General features: G+C 42.4%; 2 protein-coding genes across 9 annotated transcripts; both read left to right on the top strand.

Moving 5' to 3' along the window:
* The first annotated feature begins 597 nt into the window (after positions 1 to 597).
* ttpal (tocopherol (alpha) transfer protein-like) lies at positions 598 to 4,465 on the top strand. 3 transcript variants are annotated; one of them, XM_071546427.1, is made up of 6 exons: positions 598 to 608; positions 1,107 to 1,333; positions 1,532 to 1,775; positions 1,983 to 2,176; positions 2,500 to 2,610; positions 3,028 to 4,465. In XM_071546427.1, exons 2-6 carry the CDS (start codon positions 1,124 to 1,126, stop codon positions 3,304 to 3,306), a joined length of 1,038 nt encoding a protein of 345 aa, XP_071402528.1. In that variant the 5' UTR covers positions 598 to 608; positions 1,107 to 1,123; the 3' UTR covers positions 3,307 to 4,465. The 3 variants fall into 3 exon arrangements, with proteins under 3 accessions (XP_071402528.1, XP_071402378.1, XP_071402454.1); XM_071546277.1 differs by lacking the exon at positions 598 to 608 and adding an exon at positions 621 to 727; XM_071546353.1 differs by lacking the exon at positions 598 to 608 and adding an exon at positions 644 to 704.
* Positions 4,466 to 5,854: 1,389 nt separating this feature from the next.
* pkig (protein kinase (cAMP-dependent, catalytic) inhibitor gamma) lies at positions 5,855 to 21,052 on the top strand. Of its 6 annotated transcripts, none has more exons than XM_071513995.1 (3): positions 5,855 to 6,076; positions 18,403 to 18,584; positions 19,259 to 21,052. In XM_071513995.1, exons 2-3 carry the CDS (start codon positions 18,431 to 18,433, stop codon positions 19,339 to 19,341), a joined length of 237 nt encoding a protein of 78 aa, XP_071370096.1. In that variant the 5' UTR covers positions 5,855 to 6,076; positions 18,403 to 18,430; the 3' UTR covers positions 19,342 to 21,052. The 6 variants fall into 6 exon arrangements, with proteins under 6 accessions (XP_071370096.1, XP_071370163.1, XP_071370023.1 ...); XM_071514062.1 differs by lacking the exon at positions 5,855 to 6,076 and adding an exon at positions 10,699 to 10,831; XM_071513922.1 differs by lacking the exon at positions 5,855 to 6,076 and adding an exon at positions 12,565 to 12,693.
* Positions 21,053 to 21,058: the final 6 nt, after the last annotated feature.

The raw sequence follows: 21,058 nt of genomic DNA, 5'->3' as shown, positions 1-21,058 counted from the left end.
TTTTTATGAAATAAAAATACAATTAAATATAGTAATGTTATTATGAAAACAATAATTACGAAATAATATGATTTAATAATTTTTAAATTAAAGGAAAACAATCAATCGATTATTAATTTATTTATGTATTTCTGTATTTATTAATGTAATTATTTATTTCACTGACACATATTTATTTATTTATTTAATTGTGACTATTTTGGTCCTCCACAGTTCCGTTGTTTTGACACATTGTTACAATGCCTGTAACAATGCTGCCCTCAAGTGCTGTCGAAGATATCGTAATAATGAGTATCACCGTTATCAACAACCATGGTGGTACGACCATGGAAGTATTATATTATGTACAACCTAGACACCGGGAATTTCTATGATAATCGAGTTGCCAAGATGTGACTGCTATTGTCACAGGGTCATTTTTTTGTTATTTTGTTGAATTCACAGCTTCCGAAGTCGGAATAAGGATTTTACGAGGAGCGCCTGAATGCAGCATAACCTACCAAACAGCAAATGACGTAGTCCCACTGTAATGCATCACATGCTACAGATGGACCAATGAGAGCGCGTCGTCTCTCTACCCGGAATTGGTCACAGGATTTTCCTGGCAGGTTGGTTGTGATTTTTGGTTTGTTATGTTTTTTGTGCGACCGTTTTATCCCATTCCAATGGATGCTAATAAATGTCGTCTATATTTTTCCTAAAAGGTTATTATTACACGCATACTCGGGTTGGTATTCAGTCTTTACACTGATTTTGGTAGACTGTCGCATCGGTTGTGTTCAGGGTCAGTTTATATTAGCCAGTTCGGGGGGCTGAGGTTCTGCATCATTGCTTAGCAAAGACATAAAGTGAACATGTTTGCGCTGCTGTGTGTTTCATTGCTGTGAGGCACTTTCCCCACTCTTCCTGTGAGGGGATAATTACGTTTGATTTCCAGCCTTTAATGTTCAATTAAGGTTAATTGGTATTTCTAAGTGGGTGACAAACTGTGATAATGGCTTCAGTGTGAGACCTGCCAGATGCTGATAGCCTAGTCTTTCTGTGTTGTTCTGTTTTCCCAGCCTGATAATCTGTGATTGTCCACTTGTTTCTTGCTTTCCCATCAGCGACACCCAGTCAGTCCATGGCCGATCAGCATGAGTCCATCGATCTCAGGTCTCCTCCAGTGGAACCGTCAGCGGCTGCCGGACACAGCTGGTTCCCCGGCCCGCCTCCGCCCATCTACTCCTGCACTCTGACCCCTGAGCTGGTGGCCAAGGCGCGGGAGGAGCTCCAGGAGAAACCAGAATGGCGTCTTCGGGATGTCCAAGCGCTGAGAGACATGATCCTGAAGGTTGTTTAGCCATATTGAGCCTAAATTTCCTCTTCTTCCTCGCCTTAATATTATTGTTATTAGTAGTAGTAAATAGTATTTAGTCACAACACCCTCTGTTTTCCAAGTGTAGCTGGATTTTACTGTGTGTTTGCCACGCTGGTTGGAAATAGCTGAGCCTTTTATCAGCTGAACTTGGTTTCCCACCTGACCCTGAAGGACCAGCCCAACCTCAGGACCCGGCTGGATGACGCCTTCCTGCTGCGCTTCCTGCGGGCCAGGAAGTTCGACTATGACCGCGCCCTGCAGCTGCTACTCAATTACCACGGGGGGCGGAAGGCTTGGCCCGAGGTGTTCCAGGACCTGAAGCCGTCCACGGTGAAACACGTGCTGGACCTGGGCTTCCTCACGGTCCTGCCGCACCCAGACCCCAACGGGCGATACATCCTCTGTCTGCGGCCAGGTTGGTGTCAGCTTCTGGGACAGATCTGCTTTTGCTTTTAATGAATAAGTCGTTCTTGAATAAGAATTTGCATGACCGTCTTACATTCTGCCTTCGCATTGTCAGTAGAGCTCAAGCTCAGTGCATCTTTTAAATCTAAGTACGTACTCTATGACTAATAGGCTGTTACTGATTATTCTATGAGTCAACACGATCTCCTTCTTACAGGGAAATGGAAACCGAATGATTATCCATTTGTTGACAATGTGAGAGCCATTTATCTGACTCTGGAGAAGCTGATCCAGCCGGAGGAAACTCAGGTGAACGGTATTGTCATCCTGGCCGACTACACTGGGGTGGGCATGTCCCAAGCGTCCAATCCAGGCCCGTTCCTTGCCAAGAAGGTTGTGAGCATCCTCCAGGTGAGAAATCTGAGAGCTGATGATAGGCTATCCACCTTAATACGTAAATTTTATGGAATTATTTAAATGTAAAGAGCCAAAGACTTTTATTTTGCTAGTTCTGAGAAAGACTGCTGTAAAAAAGATGCTGAGTAGAGTCAAATAGTCATTTTACTTTATAATTACACAGCAAATGAAAAAAAATCAGCTCATTTACAACACCAGTACTTTATATCGCATCTTGAGATTGTCGTGACTGGAGTGTGTGTGTGTGTTATATTTACAGCACACAAAACACACAAAACAATTCTGTCCTGAATACAATTTTCTCCTCTAATCCACAGGATGGCTTCCCAATCAGAATCAAGGCCGTTAACATAATTAACGAGCCCCGGATTTTCAAAGGAATCTTCGCTATAATTAAGCCTTTTCTTAAGGAGAAGATGGCAGAGAGGGTAACTATTGTTCCTTGCATTGTCTCTGACTCTTTTGTGTTAAACAAAGGACTATTTTGAGTTATTTGCCTCTGTTTTATCCAAACCCTATGCTCCAAAGTACTAGTTGATTTTAATCTGGCCTGTGGACACATTTCCAATACATGTTTCAGGACAGTTTGGCATGGGTGACGCTAATGTGGGAATATGTCTTTATAAGTTCCTTGTTTATTACTAGGAGCCTTCTAGGTTCATGGATTTGTAAATTTGCACAAGTGTTGGCCAAGCGCTTTTTTTTCTTAATACATTCAGATGAGCAATCCACATATTTCCCAGAATCTCTGCAGAAGGATTGCTTTGTGTTTGTACGAACAATGACGCTGATGGTGAGACTGATGACGTCACTGCCGCGGTGTGTTTGCTTGTCTTCACGCACAGTACATCCTCCACGGATCGGACCTACGCTCCCTGCACCGGAACATCCCCCGCTCCGTCCTGCCGGAGGAGTACGGCGGCATGGCGGGCCACCTGGACATGTCCGCCTGGTCCAGGATACTGCTGGCCTCGGAGGAGGAGTTCATCGTGGAGTTCTGCCAACCGGATCCACTAGAGGGCGTAGTGCTGCCAGACTCCATGCTGTATGAAGGGGAGCAGGCCGGCGGGCAGGACGACGACTCCTTCAGGGGCCTGCGCTCTCAGCTCTACTACTGCTACTGACACACTGCAGACACACTCCCATCACTGAGAGGACATTTTCTGTTTCTTTTGAAACATGTGTTTAGAGTTTTACGGGGCAAGTTGCCAATATTGTACATTATTTATTTTACTAACATAGCAGCACTGCAATAGATGAATAGTGCTATCTAGTCTACACATAGCCCAGCATTCGATCATAGTTCCAAGGCAGCTTCAGGCTCTGGCAAGGAAGCTTTCGCTGTGAGCCGATGCATGTTTATCCATTATTGGTGGCCTGTATGAATTTATCCCTGGTATTTAATATTTTCCACTGAGGAAGAATTCTAAAAAAAGGCTTGCATCTCTTCAATTTGTTCAGTATCTGCATAGTAGGCTGTACACAGGCCATTTCTGCTCTTTCTGCACGGTTAGATTGCCCTGCAACTGTTCAAAGGTCGAAACACTATTTTGTATATCTACCCGTCTTATACATTGCCTTAATCTGTTTAGAAATCAGTAGATTTTCCTGGGGATATATGATAAATCATGTTGAATTTGTGTGTACCAAAGCAATATTCATGTGCATTCTCATCAGGGCTCGTCTTACATAAGAATGGATATACATACACTCTTCTTTGTTTGTAATTGTATTGTATTGTTTGTAAATAGCTGATTACTGTGGCAAAAAGAAAAACGTGGTAGATTTAAATGTTCACGCTGAATTCCGAACTTATGTGTTTCAAGGCCTTTGTTCAGTTGATGCTTTATTCCTCTCTAGCTTGAATCTACTGAAAGTACAGAGGATTATTTTTCTAAATTCAGATAATCTGCCTTATGTTTTCTTTTGCATTTTACACCAACGTTGAACCACTTGCCTGTGTCTCATCACTCAGTCTTAACACAGGGCCATTACCTATTTCAGAAGTTACAGAATTACATTGATAGAACACTCAGTATTGACGTATAGATGTCCGGTTTGCCAAATTTTTACAAAAGGCCATTTAGAGATTAGAAATGTGCAATAATGTTGCATCTGTTTTCATCTGGTAGTCTGTAGCTAACTTGAATGTTTTTGTTTTGTATCTTAGTTGCATTCCAAATGTTACAAATATTTTTGATTTTTAAGCATGTCTGTTATTACAAGATATATCATGTTGCAGAACATTCATTGATGGTAGTGAAGACAATAAACTCAGATTCAAATGGAAAATGCAGTTTGTGTGTTGTTTGCGTTATGGATGCTGATGTTGGCAGAGGATGATGGTACAGTGTGTTCATGTTGAGGGGAAGTTGGGAATGTTTTGAGAGCAGTGGTTCCCAAAGTGGGTCTGAGGCCCCAGCAACATCAGAAATAGTCTAATTTCTGATGTTATTTCTGAAATAATGCACCATAACATAATGCATGAATTTGGCTGTATTCTCCATGCCTTTTTACCTACAGTGTAGACAGATATACAGTCCTCCTGCGGTCTGTGTGCAAACACTTATTTATATGGGGTTTTGGGCATGTAAACATTTTGGAACCTCTGCATTAGAATAGAGTTTGTACCCCTTTAAATTACCACCTAAATCAGTGTTTCTCATTTCAGTTGGTCCCCAGCAAAATGAGGAATAGTTCACTATAATATTTTACTCACTAGAAATGACCCCAATTAATTAGAACATTTATAAATGTGGCTATTTTAAACAATAATGAGCTGTCTTTACTTTAGTCATCATTTAAACAGTTTTGGCCATGTGGCCACTGGTTTGTTATCAGACTATTGTCATTTGGAGCATTAGAAAATTGTATTTTACTTTCTTTCATTTGCATGATTTTGACTGTTTTGATTTTCCATGTTGTTTTACTTTGCTCTTTCCCTTAGGCCTATGTCATTTTGAATTGTGACTTTGTACATTGTTGTATTTTGTTGGTCTGCAGTTTTTATATTTGTCATGGTGCTTCTTGGACAAGAGACTTCATCTCAATGGGACTAAAAGTTCAATTCAATTAAAAATTAAAATAGGTTTCACTCTCACCACTATTAGTAATGTAGGTGGGTAAACTGTGACCCCCAGTAAGTGATCATCATATGGCCAAAAAAAACGACCTTTATAACCAAAAATCAATTACATTTTCAGAAAATAATGAATTTCTGCTGTTTTTCTGAAAGGTCCCGATCCTCATTTAACATACACGAGCTAGACAACTTACTATGATGTACACTGTGAATTTAGATCCCTACCAGCCTAACAGGGTAGATAAACTCTATTCTGCAGAATAAATGGTGAGTATAAACTGAGTGCATGTGGATTTACCCTCCACTACATCACTGCCCAGGCAGTTACACAATTCAATACTAAATCAGCAACAGAAATCTTCCCAGGTGAGGGTTAACTGGGACAAAATCTTATAAAATGGGCTGTCTAATGGTCGAATGTGTGTCTAAACAGGCTGCCGTGACATGAAAATTAAATTACACCATGCCAAAATGATCAGTGAGCTAAACGTTTCATCTTCGGAGTCTTGGCTCCAGCCCACAGAGGAGTGGGAGACTCCACAGCCGGCTCTGATTGGCTGAGACACGGCTAACTCCATTTTGGAAAACAGCTGTTTGAAGACACAACCTTTCCTCATTGTTTGCCGTCGGTACCCGGAGAAAACATCCAGGCTTTTCGCAGAGACTCTCCCTTCTGATTTTTACACCGACCTCCTTTAGTTTCGGTCGAGTTCAGCGCTCGTTTTTGCCCAAGTGTCCGGAAACTTAACTGGGGATTCATGCTGTTACATTTCCATTGTAACAAGTGGATAACAAGAGGCGAACGGATCAAGGTTAGTGGCGGTCTTTTGTTGCGATATTGCTAAATGCGTGTGGTGAGAAAACAGCATTATTGTGTATTTTACACGTCAAAAAAATGGTCGTGCAAGTGTTAATGTTTGAAGTGACCAGCCGCAGGGAGCTGCACAGTCACGAAGCGAGGGGTTGGTACATGTTTTAGGCATCTTTTCCAGCCAGCAGAGCGCCAGGACAATACATATTCTTCTGCACAGCCGTTAGTTCATACTGTAAACACAGCATCTATCCATATCTTAACGTTTTCTTACCTCTGTTTGTTGCAGTGCATTATGGTTATTGTGATATCCACAAAATTGTTGGTTTATGCGAATGTGTCACGCATGCATGTATCCATGTTGCTACTCGCCTGTGTATTATATTGTATGTACAGTTCAGAGTCTGGCATGCATGACCTTCCTACACATTACATTAGCTGGGTTCAGTGTAATGACAGGCTGGACAGGTTTTGAGTGAGGTTCTCATCTCCTCTCTCATCAGCTCGGGTTTTCTCTCTCTCTCTCTATGCACCCAGCCCCCCTACACACACACACACACACACACTTACTTACACACACACACTCTCACACTCTCTCTCTCTCTCGCTAATCTAATCAACTAACTTTATGTCTTTTATTTACTAACTGAATATAGACCTAGACTGATGACAGCAGCTTTTCATGCAGTAACCTGGCTGCTGAGTGAAGAAACACGTGACTCCTTTTTTTTTTTTTCTGGATGAGAGGAGTATAGTCATGTAGGAGTATAGTTTAGTCATGGAAAATGATGGAGCTGAGTGGAGTTGGTGCCCAGAGATTCAGCAGGCGGATGGGGACCCCCCACTTTGCAAGAGTGTTACTGGGCAGCTGCCAGCCTTGCTGGGCATGGGCACTGGTGGAAATAAATACTGGCTTCTCGCCGGACTATGGTGCTTTCGTTCAGTGTAGGGTGGTAGCATCTTACTAAAGCTGTGTTTTCCCCCCAAGCTCAGTACACAGAACTGTCATTTAATCTAGACTTAATGTAGTAGGATTGTGACTGGTGTGGTAAAATGACACAGCCTGGTAATGTAGCAATATAATAACCAGTGCTAGACCAGACCAGTGTTTCTCAGCTGGTGGGTCAGCTGCCAAAACTGGGTTGTGGCACATCCTGACAGGGCCAGGGATAAAGACCCACTTAGAGGGGGTAAAAATGTGGTGTGTAATGGGTTGGGATTTCATGGCTGAGGGAAAATATTGGTCCCAAACCAGCGGTCTAGATCTGCATTACTTTAGATGACAAGTCTGTCAGGCAATATTTAAAACAGACACCCATTCTGTCCTGGATCAAGGGTAAAGAGCAGCAGCGACATGAAGGAATTAAGCTAGACTAATATGTTGGCCAAAAAGAAATGTAAATCATGTCTGCATGTTTTGTGTAGAAGTGATTTATTACACACTACAATCAGAGTTTTTTCCACTGGAGGTGAATCTGTCTGGCCGTACTACAATGGGCAACATCATTTCTGGTGAAAATGTTGACATTATTGTGCATATGAGTAATGTTCTCTTTGTATAAAATCACAGTGTGTTGCTCCCTCTAGTGGGCTAAATCATCCTGTGGATATAGTCAGATGAAATAATGTACTTTTTGTATAGTCTGATGTCAGATATGGGCGTTAGCACCCTTGCTCTAGTCTCTATGAACAAACCTTCTGCTACCTCCTCTCCTCTGTTTGTACCAACTAACCAAACATGGCCTCTTACATTTCAAAATGGCCATGGGGGATGGAGAAGAGCCAAAACAGAGAGCACAGTGATGCTAGAAAACCCCTAGCAGTACAGAGACACTCATGCCCCTGCTGACCTCAGACAGAGTCCTGCCAGAACATTCCCTCCTGTTCTCCTCCTCAGCGTCCCTTCCATTATCTTTACCGTCTCAATAAAAACGACTTTGAAGAAGGGACTGACCACCTACCTTTAAAGAAATTACGTGTTTGTGTCTTGGCTGTTATGAGGGCCTGTCTTCAGAGGCTTATTACTTGGAAGCTATGCCTTATGTAGCTACCAATCTGTGACAGCGGCTACTCGGAGAAAAAGCGGCTAGATCATAAATAATCAGGTCATGCAAGAACAGTTACTTCTATCTGCAGTGCTGCATGAACAACACTCTGCCCAACACCGCTCTCCCCCTCCAACTCCTTCAGTAAATGGAAGTCATATCTGCTCCTGCTGAGAGCTGCCAACAATAACATGATTACCCTGAGAACACGAGGACCCCTATATCCCTGCACCGAGAACCAGCATTAAGTGCAGCGGACGGGGGGGTGGAGGGTTTCTGTCTGCTTGTTTTTGTCAGTTGTTTTTCCTTAGTGGTCATCAGATTTTTTCCCCCCCCGTCAGACAGCATTCTCTTTTTTTCCACTGGCAATCCTAGGTCAAATGAGCTTGTCCTTGATATGGTTCTGAATGCTACACATTGTTTATCTCCTTTCCAGTTTGAGCATACTGTTATTTAACGACAGTCTGAGGCAGCTGGATTAAAACATTTTCTGCAATAAGGACAGGCCTTTATTGCTTTTGGATAAAAATAGCGATCTATTCTCAGAATTGGTTCAAGTGCCATCCAGATTTCTTTGAGATTATGCCCACAGCCAGCCTCCTGCCCAGTGACCCCCCCACTTTAAGATACATAGATGAGAAGGCAGCAGACTGACTGCACAACACTGAAGCAAAGTCTGGTACGGCATCCAGCGTTATGTGAACAAATTGCTCACAGTCTATTTTTATATTCCTCCCTCTGTCTAATCATGGGTTTAATGTGTACATATTTTGTGGGCTGTGATTTTGTCAGTTCAACTGAGTTGACCTCCAACTGCATTCCTTGCCCTGTGTGCACAGGGCTTTAGCTCCTCTGTTTTTAGCTCCCTCGCTTGCTCATGAAGAGAAAGAGAGGCCATCACCCTGGCTTTGAGCGTCTCTTGTGACAAGCTGACAGAAAGGCCTTTCTGTTTCGTAAAGATACTATAGGCCACTATGAAGAGAATCTGGTAATGAGAATGAAATTATTGTCTTCAATCTGTGTCGCATGGTCTTGTTTAATTATGGCTTAGTTATTTTAATTTTGAGTCCAAGTGGCATTTTTCCTTTTTCCAAGAAAGTGAATTGAGTTTAAAATTAACAGCATTTCCTGAGCCTGGATCTACAAAAGTCAAGATGTTCATTATTTTTCCCAAATTGAATGCCATGTCAGTGCAGCCATTTAAAGACCAGTTAAAGGTTTAGCATTGTAGATTTTATTCCAACTAAAAGTTGGCACAGGGAATAATCTATTTACCAAACTCATTAACATGAATGAATGCTTAACCAGCTAACTAGCAGGAAAGGAATCCTCCATCATTCAATAGTCTTCTAAATTGTTGATACAATTTACTCAAAAAGACCTTGTTTGGAGAGGAAAGTCTACAAAGTGGCAACACATCTGTTTTTCAGTATTAAACTGGTTGATTTAATGTAGCATAGATGAGTTACACCCTCTTACTTCAGCTAGCTTGGTCTACAACCTCAACACAGATTGCACAGATATGGTTTAGGTATTGATTAGAGAGTGTTTTACATGTAGAGAGAGAAAATGTTTTTGTTTTTTTGTTTGAGAGTAATCACCTAAAGGGATTCTCATCAGAGTGAATTGATTTGGCAACTCATATAATAGACATCTCTTTTTTGGCCCAGTAGGTCAATGAAAGATAATTTGATGAGAGCTTTAAGTATTTTAGCTGGAGTGGCCCATTTCAAATTCCATGTGACATGATAAAAGTGATAAAATCATTGAACTTTAAATGTGATGACACATTAAAATGCTAGTGGATAAAAACAACCCAAAAAATAGTGTGCCTGTCACTGTTGCATAGGCTTATATTATATATATATTGCACTGCCGTGTTCTGCTTTGTGCTTTCATTTGGTCCAACTTGGGAATTCTCAGACTCAATTTGCTGTAAAATTTGTTGATGTTTTTTTCTGTTAGACAGGAAAGGGTTTCTTCCAAATCACTGTGGAGGGGAACTGATAAACTGTGCCGATTGGAAGCAGATCACAGGAACAAATTGTTGACAGTCATTAGAATTAATTTGACAATGATATATGCAAAGAAAATCCGGTTTCCCACGGGGTAGCTACAGGTCATGATGAAAAAATAATTCATCAAATGAGTTGGTATTCATTCATGAATACAAATGGTATTCATCAGTAATCTTTACACAAGCTGTCACTATCACAAGCTGGACAAGAAATCCGACATTTTTGTAGCTGCTCACATTTTACAATACTGACTGATTAAAGTATTAACGTTGAGTTTGTTGTCATGCACAGCAGCAAACCTGAAAGTGTTTTCTCTCTAGTGCAACATGAAGGTTGCATTGAAGGTTTCATTATATAGGACTACGGGAAAGACAATGATTGTCTTTGCTCTTTTTGTGTTTGCTTATGGGGAAGGTTATGTGTGCGCTGTTTTATCCCCTTCAACTCAGCAAATCGAATCACATGACGCCCACATCCTCCTAGACTTGTGGGAGAAGAGCGTGATGATGCAGCTGAGTGGAATTACTTGGCAGACCTCAGACACACCGAGGCCACCTCCAGATTCACTCCAGTCCAGGCAACAGAAGAGTTTATCGTTCAAAATCAGCCGCACATTTACTTCTTTTTCTTTTAAATGCAGTATAAATAACGGCCAGTCTTGGCTAGATGCGGAATAATCGAGTTTCTACCCTGGTAAGTGAGAAGTCTTCAGCTGAGTGTTGTTGCTGCTGTGTGTAATTTGTATTTGGGAGAGGATGGGTATGGAGTTGTGGGTGAAAGAAAATCCCTGTAACAGGTGGTGCAGAGCGAAGCCTGCGCCAAGCCAGTTGTTCTGTTACAAATTAGGTAAAGGCTTGTGTATTACAGCATAGCCTAGGAGGACTTATTATGTTTCACTTGAGTTCTCAAAAAAGTAATGAAAATACTAGAGCCTGTAAGGGATATTGCCTTATTTAGCAAGCACAATAAACATGCGTGCATTCCCTCTGTGCTGCCCTCCCTCTTCCTCCTCTCCTCCCCTCTTTCCATCCTCGTCCACTCCTCTCTTCTGCCTCTCCTTGTCCTCGCCTCGTCCTCCTTGTCAGCCCAAGGGTCTTGTTCAGCCTCCACTGTGCGGAGAGCCTGGGAAAAGATAGGGCATAAACAACACAGGCAAACAAACCACCTGCTTCCTGTTAAGGGCTCGTGTTGTTAAATGTGTGGACAGAAATAGAAACAGCCAACCTTGCAGTAGAATTGGAATGGATAGAATTGCACTGACCAGTGCAGCAGCCACCCTCGGCGTGACAGACGTAGAAACCAAACCTTTTGACAGTCGGGGACTTCAGGGAATGGGGAGGGAGAATTCACGCGCAGAAACCAGGGCAGAGGTACTATCATTAATAAGAAATTGGTGCATAGAAGATTGCAAGATTTAGCCGTGCCGTTTCTGTCACTTCGGACTCTCAGTGGATATGGCAAAGCTGTACGTCACAATTAAAATGCATTTCGAGAGCATCTTGCTTCGTTGATGTGAAGTATTTCCTGTTCAAAAAGGATATTGGGGTAGGACATGACGTAGGGAGGGATCATTCAAAAGTGATATCAGTGTATATATATATATATATATATATATATATATATATATAAATTGTCAAATAGGTGTATGGTATGATAGTTTGAATGAGCTAAAAAGGAGAAAAAGCGTGACATGATTGTAAGTTTGCCTACAGCCATGTCCTTTGTAGTGATTGTAGTGGTGAAGCTTTCTAGTGATCAAAATGTCTAGTGATCAAGCATGACATGATTGCAAGTCTGCCTACAGCCATGTCCTTTCTAGTGATTTTAGCTCTATGGGTCGTTCCAACCCTCACAACTCTTTTCCAGACACACAGCAGAGTCACCCAGATCTTCTAAATATTTTCAACTTGGACTCTGCACCTCTAGAGTTATAACCATGTCATATCCTTAACTTAATCCTTAGAACTGCTTAACACAACCATAAATTTAGATTTGGCTTTTTAAACAAACAAGAGAATAAATGTTTGAAGATGTTTGTCGCAAGGAACATTAATCTCTTGCACTTGTTTTTATCATAGGACTTGGCACAAATATTTAACATTCCTTAACTGTGGCAGTTTTTGAGGAGATAATATAATGAGCGATAAAATCTGTCCCTCCCAACGCATTTGTTTTTGGAGCAAAGACGACGAGTCCCAGAGCTAGCTGAAAAGTTGCAATGCCCTTCGGAAATAGAGATGTGAGAATGTTTTTTGGGTCGTAATCACAATCTCATTTTGGAGTCCGGTTGAAGCACCTGCTCCTGACTCAGCTGTGAATCACTGGTGGTTGATGAGTCGCTGCCACACCCTTTCTATTCACTCACACACACACACACACACACACACACACACACACACACACCAGGGGATTCCCTATAGCCCGAGGCAGGACATGCTGCTACAGTAGACTCAGTCTCATGTGTCTGGCTGGCTGGCCACTGGTCTGTAAAGCAGGATTGATTACAGCTTCTTTGCAGTTTTTTGGCCACAGGGACACACACAGTACACAATGAGGTACATTGACCACTTCTGGTAATGTAAGCTTTACTTACCTCTAAACCTGGTTATCTGATATCCTGATATTGTAGTTGAGTTCTGCATTGTGTGAAGGCATACCATTGTTACAATGCATTGGCCTTCATGCCTCAAGAACTGGTATTGATTGGCCCAGCTGTTACCAAGTGAGCGGAGCTAACAAAAGGGAACATGGTCCATATTGGAAGTATATTGTTTTTGATTGGCTCTTCGTTTGTTTATTGCACTATTCTACCATCTGTTTAATAAAGACTTAGTAGATTAACAAAATCAAATAAAGTGCTGGTGTGTGTGGTGTATGGTTTTAGGGTTCCAGGTTGTGCTTAATTAGTGTCACTGCTTGAGTACAGATCTATCTATCTGCTTTTATTACACATCTTCATAACAACAGGTGTAAGATAAATCATGGCTGCTGTTTCCCTTTCCTAGCATGTGTTAACATTACTTCAGCTGCAGCAATACTGTAGGGCAGTGTGGATAGAGCCTGGGGGAGAGAAGTGGAAGCCATACAGGCATTTCCTGTGCAGTGTGGCTGGTCATATGCATGTGATGTGGTCATGTGAGTGGAATCACTCGGTGACGTCATCCAGTAGATTTCTACTCCATAGCCTAACTGTCAGTATACAGCACGACAGCATGCCTGCCACACCTAAAAGAGGAATGTATCCAGCCCAAAAGAGGAAGGTCTTCTTAACTTTGGTATGCAGGTTACCCAGAGATCAATGCGACAGGTGGGCTGCTGTTAAACAGTGATTTACAACCCAACCTCTGAGCATGACGATCGGCACCACCGTCTGTTTTGGTGTTGCTATGCCAGTATGGGATATCTACACCCCAGATCTCCCGTGATAGGCAAATGGAATGCAATTGACTTTTATTGATCTATGAAGTGGTCTGAGTTGTAAAGTGGAGAACCACTACTCAGCTGCTCCTCTATATGCTCGCCAAGATTATCTGTCCAGGCAAGATTGATTTTTGATTTCACTGTAGCTTTCCGGAGAAGCGGCCTTGGCCAAGATCTTTTGTTTTATTCATTAGTTCACTCATGACTCCTCCACAGTAGCTGATGTTAATAGCCTTGGTCAGGCTTCTTATCTCCTGTTCCTTGGCTGATTTGATATGCCTTCAGGCTTAGGAGCTCAGTTAGCTCATTTAGGATGGCAATTACACGAGAGTGGCACTGATCATTCTTGGTATCTCTGCTCAGTAAAAAGAAGAAAGAAGATTGCATTGAGTATCTGGTGTTAACAGTGATAATTCTGTTGGTCTGAAAAATATGATGGAGACTTAGTGTAACTTATAATGTGAGAGAAAGGTGGCGAAAACCTCTGACTTTTTAACATTAAAAACGGCAAAGATGCCTGTCTGCACATCTTCCAGTCAGGGAAATGTTTCACAGCACCAAATTATGGAAATGGCTGACTTCTAAAGAGCAAGCTAGCTGTTTGGCAAGTTGCAATATTCAGTTCACCAGGGGAAATTAGGCCTTCACACCCAGCCTGGGTCCCATAAAAAGAGGAAGGATATATCGGGCAAACAGTGTTGAATGGACAGCACTTTTATTTATTTATGAAAGGAAGAGCGGCGTAGAACAACAATGCTAATCTCTACGAGGAAATAAAGCTCCCTTGTGTTTGAAGTGGGCTGGTTGTCCACCAAGCAGCTGCTGACATCATGTGAATAGACAGTACCCAGACCCCATCTGACTGGGCAGGCTGAGAGGCAGCGAGCAGGGGGGGAAGGAGCTGAGGCACTGTAGTGTTATGCTGCTCTCAGTGTGCAACACTTAGCATTGGAGGGTCTAAATGGACATTTGTCTGGGGTCTGTCTGGTTGTTGGGGTTTGTGGGAAACCGACAGCGAATGAAACAACTCTGATTGTTTTGGTAAGCTGGACAGTTTGTTGTTTTCTCCTTTCTGAATTGCTACCACTTTTGTCTTACCAAAATGTGTTTTGTAATTGTGAAAGAAGCTCATGCATTATATGACCACAAGATCTGTAATGGTTGAGAGCAAACCTCACTAATAGAAATTAGGTGACAGCAGTGTTCTTTTTCTTCTATGCTATGCTGTTGATAATTAGTTCAACCCTGTGAACTATAAGTGTGATAAACCTTGTTATATATTTACATCTTCTTTCATTTAAAAGGAGAGGATTATCATGACTTTACAAATCTTACTTTTTGTATTTTGGCGTTTAGATCATGTTTAACTTAAAGGATGGAAGGAGTTTAGTAAGCACCCTGGATTGGAAAGCCAATGGAAAAGTTGTTGCTATGAGAGGCAGATGAAACTCATTCATGTGGAGGCTTTTTGCCTCGTCAATAAATGCTGGAAAATTAGTTGACAGACTCGAAATTGGTCGGAAGATGGCCCTAATGGACCTCGAAATCAGCAAGGAAGCCAATCTTTGTGTGGGTTATTGCAGATAATGTGAGTTTATTACACACAAATCAGGCTTAAAAGGCTCCGGCGGGATGGTAGCGAGCCTGCCTCCCTAATGGGCCCAGTCAAAGTGGCTATGCTGACTCATATTCCCTCAGTGATCTCAGAGGCTTTTGTTCCTAATATCACCATGCCAAAAGCTCTCCTGTTACATGTCACCTCGCCCAATCTGGCCACCATTCATGCTCAAACCTGCCATCAAGGAAGCCTCTCTCCTCTACGCCCCGCTGCTCTTCACTTCTATTTTACCCTCACTGTCATTCACAGTGGGAGTATGTGGCTACAGTGCTTTTTGTGAAGATAAGGTAATACAGCTCCTTTCTTCGAAATAAAGAAATTACCAGCATTTGAATGAATAACTGATCCAAGTATAAAGGATCCCCACGTTGGTCACAGTCAACACTTACTGTACAGTGCTGGAGGGAGAAGGGGAAAGAAAACTAGAGTGAGGCTAAGCTGAGTTCAGCTCATGAACTGAGCTGCAGTGATTTCCCGTTGAGGATTGACTTGTTATTGTCTGGAGTGAAAATGCACACCTGTGACATTTGTCTTCTGGTAGTGTTTACAGCTGCAGCTGTGTCAAGTTTCCTTCTGTATAGACGCACTGGCCTTTCACATAAAGACACCCTTTTTATTAACTAGGACACTGTGACTTTAGGCCAGGAAGTCATAATTGATTGCAATATAGTTATGAGATACTATTGTGATTTTGGTGTGAAATTTGTGACTGATACAAGGCTGGTCTCCCATGTAATGGGACAAATATTCTAAATATAACATGCCTGTCATGTACCAAAGAAAGCCTCTGCTCGGGTGCTGGTCTGGATGGAGGGCATGATTCCTCTGTTATTCCATTTGACAATAAACGAGATGCAATTAGTCCAGTCAGTTGGTACACAAAAGGTCAGTGCTGTCCTTCACAGATCGCCTACTTCCAAGTCACTTTACATGTTAATTTACGTTATACAAATGTCAGCAGGTGAACAACAACAACAACAACCTACGCTGCCTCACACCGTCAGCGCTTCAAAAACAAGTTCATCATCATGTCGAGGTTTCTGCGTATCAGGGATAAAGTGATTTTAAAAAGCGGCATCATTAAAGTCTTCCTTCCACAGCTGAGACCAGGCAGGCAGGCAGTCAGGCAGAGAAGAGTGTAAACGCGTAGTGAGGAGCAGAAGGCAGAACATCATCACCACCCCTCCATGGAAACCTGTTAATGATCTCATGGTAGGATTTGATCCACATGCGCAGGCAAGCCAACTAATTAAACAAAAGAATGGCAATTAGATGGGGCTCCCATAAGCCACATAACAACTGGGCCAATGGAGTAGAAAAAGTGAGCCACAACACAGCACAAACAGTCATTGCTGGACTAGACACACGGTCGGTGAAGTGTTGTTTGTGTTTCATAGTTGGTAGGTAGTTGAAGGTAAATCTTCAAACAAAATCTAGTCTATGGAATAATTACAGTGGTTGGCACTTGAAGGGCTCACTTGTTTGAACTTGATTTTAAGTTGGTGGAAAAGGTAGGTGTAATTATGAAAACTGTGAGACATTGACCTAGTTAAATTCAATCTGCCTAATGAGGACTTTTTTACTTTCATGTGTATGTAATGAAAGGTGAAAGTGGCCTCCCACGGCGACTTGGCTTACTAATGGCTATACAGTGCAGCTATCTAGATGGCAATCTAACGGAAGATCACACTACCAGCTGCAGAGTTGTGAATACAGAGTGGCTCTTGTTTTTTGGTAGGAAACGCTAGCGGCCCGGGGCTGTGTGACATTTCCTGAGGTAGTGCTCTTACCTAGAGGGGCTTAAAGACCGTCTCCAACCCAAAACGTCACGTTCTCCAACAGCATCGGTACATCTGTATGGCCTGTGACCCCTCAGTGAATGACCCCGGGCACTTCCGTTTTGGCACGGCGCACACGCACATAACACACAGAGACAACAATTGTGGGACCTTTTGAATGATACCAGTGGAATGTGAGTGAAAGCGTTTGGGAACAGACTGGCCCTGGGTCACTGTGTCATTGCTGCAACAGAGTGTCTGCCAACTCTTCTTTTGCTTCCGCTCTCTCTTTCTCTCTCGCTCCCTGCCGCTCCAGATTCCAACCTCCTCAAGTTTCTTAAAGATTCATAGTTCTGCTGTAGTTCGGTTGTTTATCATGGTTGAAATTGCTGATAAATGGTTCATCAGTGGGTAAGTGTGTGACTGTAATGCAGTCAGTCATGCTCCACATACTGAAGCAGTTTGCGAGGTCCTTGCCGTCTCTGCCAGGCTGTGAGAGGATCTTCAGGGGATTGAGGGTGTAGGAGAGGGGGAGCTGTGACGACATTTGGAGAGCGATACAGTATCCCCAGCTGCATGTTTGTGCCAGCTTTGTACCTCTTGTGTTCGCACCAGAGGAGGATGTTGGTCCTACTTTGGAGTGCAGGAGGTTGTTTTCCCTTTTCTTGTCTTTTCTTTTCTCATCTTTTCTTTTCAGTTTTCTTTTTTGGTCTTTTCTGGAGCAGCCTTATTTTTTGACCTCTCTTTTCTCTGAGGAATCACCAGCTGTATAGTGTTTTAGTGGTTGGCAGGATCCATGACCTAGTTAAATATGGACTGAGAACAGGAAACAGAGGAGGAATGAATTGCTAATGGGAGCTCGATACGGTCTTTGCTGGGCCTCCTTCTGGCTCCACCTCTACTTGTCCTTTGAACGGTCTCAAGCCCCTTTGCGTTGGTTCTCCATATTGATCAGTGCTTTTTGTAGAAACTGGTAGAGGCGTATGAGTGTGTAAGTGAAGGCCCTAGGAGGTTTGGAGCAGCTTTTTGTTTTTCTGTTGTAATTAGGACGACCAATTAGCACAGATGTCAGTAGTGCCATTAGCTGCTGTGCAGAAATAGAAATGGCAATTATGAACAGCTTCATTCTTCTTTTTATTAATTCACTCTGTCAACTGTCAGCTTCTGAGGTTGTGGAAGGGCTGCTGAAGTGCCCCCTCTCCTCCCACTCTTTCACTCTGCATGGCTCATCTTCAGCTGCCTCTTGAATAGCTCAGCACTGCTATTGAGTGTTTTTTAGCCTCTTTTGCCAGCGTTCTGGTTTGTGTAACAGTTGATCATGTTGATCACGCTGCACACAGCAGTATGTCCTCCCATAGCTCCTACAGGCCATTGAAGGCAGAGAGTTGATTTATTTGCTTCTCGTAACACCTCCTCACCCCCCTGACGCTTCCTCTCCCCTCCGGCAGGTGTAATGAGAGCGCTGGTCATGGACAGATGATGGACGTGGAGACGTCATACTCAGACTTCATCAACTGTGATCGCACAGGCCGCAGGAACGCAGTGCCCGACATCACAGGGGACGGGACAGCAGCGGCCAGCACCAGTGAACTAACCAAAGACCTGGCAGAGATGGACCTGAAGGCTGCAGGTCAGCAAACGCACACATCTAAATACACACATGATACAGTGAATACATACTGCACGTTGTATATAAAAACCTGAATATACCAGAGTATTGGACTGTATTAACACATTCAGCAATACAGACAGGTGGCTGAGTTTGCTGTCTGTATGAGACAGTTTTGATTTGTGGCCTCTTTGTTAAATGAGTCGTAACAACACCACAACATGATAGATGGTCCTTGCTTCCTCTGCACTATTCTTTTCATTACATATTCATTATTCAGTAGTTTCCCTTGAATTGTTAGAGGAACATGTTTGGATACAGTGCACTTGCTGTATTATGTATTTCCCACTATGACCATTGTACGTGTTGGATTGTTCTACTTATTGACTTCCTTGATTTCCAGTCACAGGCGAGTTTCCCATGACATGATAACCAGTTTGACTGCTGTAAATCAAACCAAGTCTCAAATTTGCAAATAATCTCATGTAATGCCGACATTGTGTTGCCAGAGGAAGTCATAGTTCCTTCCTCAGGAACTTTAGGAACCTTCTCACTATGTTTTTGAGCCCGGACCCCTGGAGCAGATGTATTGCCCGCTGTGAGGAATGCCAAACCGCTCTGAGCTTGATTTTTATACAGTATCTGTGTGCGTGTGACTGAATTTTGTGTGCATTGTTTCCCATGTCGTCCTCCAGAAGGAGACCCAGGGGCCTCACCGCCCCCCACGGCGGAGGGCTCTACCAGCCAAGAAGCCCAGGGAAACGGAGGCCCGTCCTAAGCCCACCCAGAGACTGGACGGGGGAGAGCGAAAGAGCGGAAACAAGAGAGGGAGAGACATGGAGAAAGAAAGAGAGAGAGAGAGGGAGAGAGAGTGTATTGGTTGTCCTAACTGGACACACTCTTCTCACAGCCTCGTTCTCATGCTACAGTGAGGACATCTTCGCTCACTGCCGGCCTGCGTTTGGAGCTTCGACGGAATGCCCAAACGTACGCCTCTTTATCGGATCAGATAGTGATGTGGGGAACAGAACGAAGTACAACTGACCATGGAGATGCTGCTCTTTTACTCTTGTAGTCGTTTATATTCCTGACATGAGAAGAAAGCACAGAAACTTCAGATTTATGTCTCTGGAGACTGACTGAGCTGAACACTATACATTTATAACAACACTCAAAACATTGTTCCAGCCTAATATGGAACTCTATCACAGAGAGCGTTACCTGCATATTCATAATCATCTGTTCGTCATTTTCTTTCTATGTATGTATGTGTTTGTGACCCTCTTGTTCATTTTCATCGTCTAGTCTTTTCCTTTTCAGTAACCAACATAGTTGCCGTTATAATGTATTGTACGGAGGTCATATTTATTGCAAAATGTTCAGTGATAACTTTGTGATAGCAATTTTCTTTGTGTTAATAAAATACTTAATATGAATCTACTGTAACATTTGTATTTAATGTTTTAAGCATATAACGTTTCACATTCAAGGCAGTTTGCAGGTTTCTATTGGATCTGAAAACACTGAACCATGGCAGGTACAAGAGTTGGTGAGTCCAAGCCAACCATAATTAATGAGAGTACAGAGCTGAGTCGTTCCAGAGCCATAAATATTATTGAATGCAGCTTTTGTGTACATTAGGGTGGCCACAGGAAGCCGGTGTTTACATTTCCACCTAGGATGGCCCCAGTGTTCCCATTTATGTCTATAAAGGAGCAGAGGAGAAAGCATTTTTATCTGCAAACCAGTGTACATTTTAACAATCTGAGTGCCAGGCTTCAGCTAATTTCCTCTTCAAGAGTAATTACTTGAAAAGCTCTGTTCTAAGGTCAGTATTGAGGCGGCTTTATATTATAATGAAGTTATATATGGCGGGGGCTGTCTTGACAAAGATATTTTTCAAATTACTGCAGTTTCAGATAATATTCAGAGGAATAACGACATAAGTTAACATGCACAAGAATTTCACTGTAGCGTTTATTTTGGTCATAAATGTATTTAATGTGGCAGTAATAAATGGAAGTGCTTTTTCATTTAGTAAAATGCAAAAAAAGTATGTTTTTAAATAAAAATATACATCAAAAGAATGACATTATTCCATGGGAGTAATTCTGAAATGTAAAACAATTCAACATAGTTGTTTGTCCATTGTGATGACACTAGTGTGCCACCTAGTGTTCAAATGTAGGACTGAAACATTTGGTATTGAGCTGTTTTACCTGATGTATCTTGCATTTTTCTATGTGGAAGGAAAAAACTTGGATGTATGTTGTAGGTATGGCATTGGATTCCCTTAGTTCGCTCGTAGGCCAAACAACAGAGTTTCACAGTACATTTTCCCCATAGGCATCGAGTTTTTATCCTGCACCATTGTAATTCATTCTTCACCACATTCTTTCACCCAATCTGCAGAGCCTACCCCTTTTTATCATAGAAGTTTAGGACATAATGTTATTTAAGGAAGGATAATATTGTTTAGCTATGACAATGATGAA

The sequence above is a fragment of the Centroberyx affinis genome, unplaced genomic scaffold, assembly GCF_046629955.1.
Source record: "Centroberyx affinis isolate AG114_WGS23_722 - 3 ecotype Tasmania unplaced genomic scaffold, CSIRO-AGI_Caff_v1 ptg000024l_1, whole genome shotgun sequence".
NCBI lineage: Eukaryota > Metazoa > Chordata > Actinopteri > Beryciformes > Berycidae > Centroberyx > Centroberyx affinis.
Note: the sequence above shows the minus strand (reverse complement) of the source record. Positions and strands in the feature narration are given on the sequence as shown.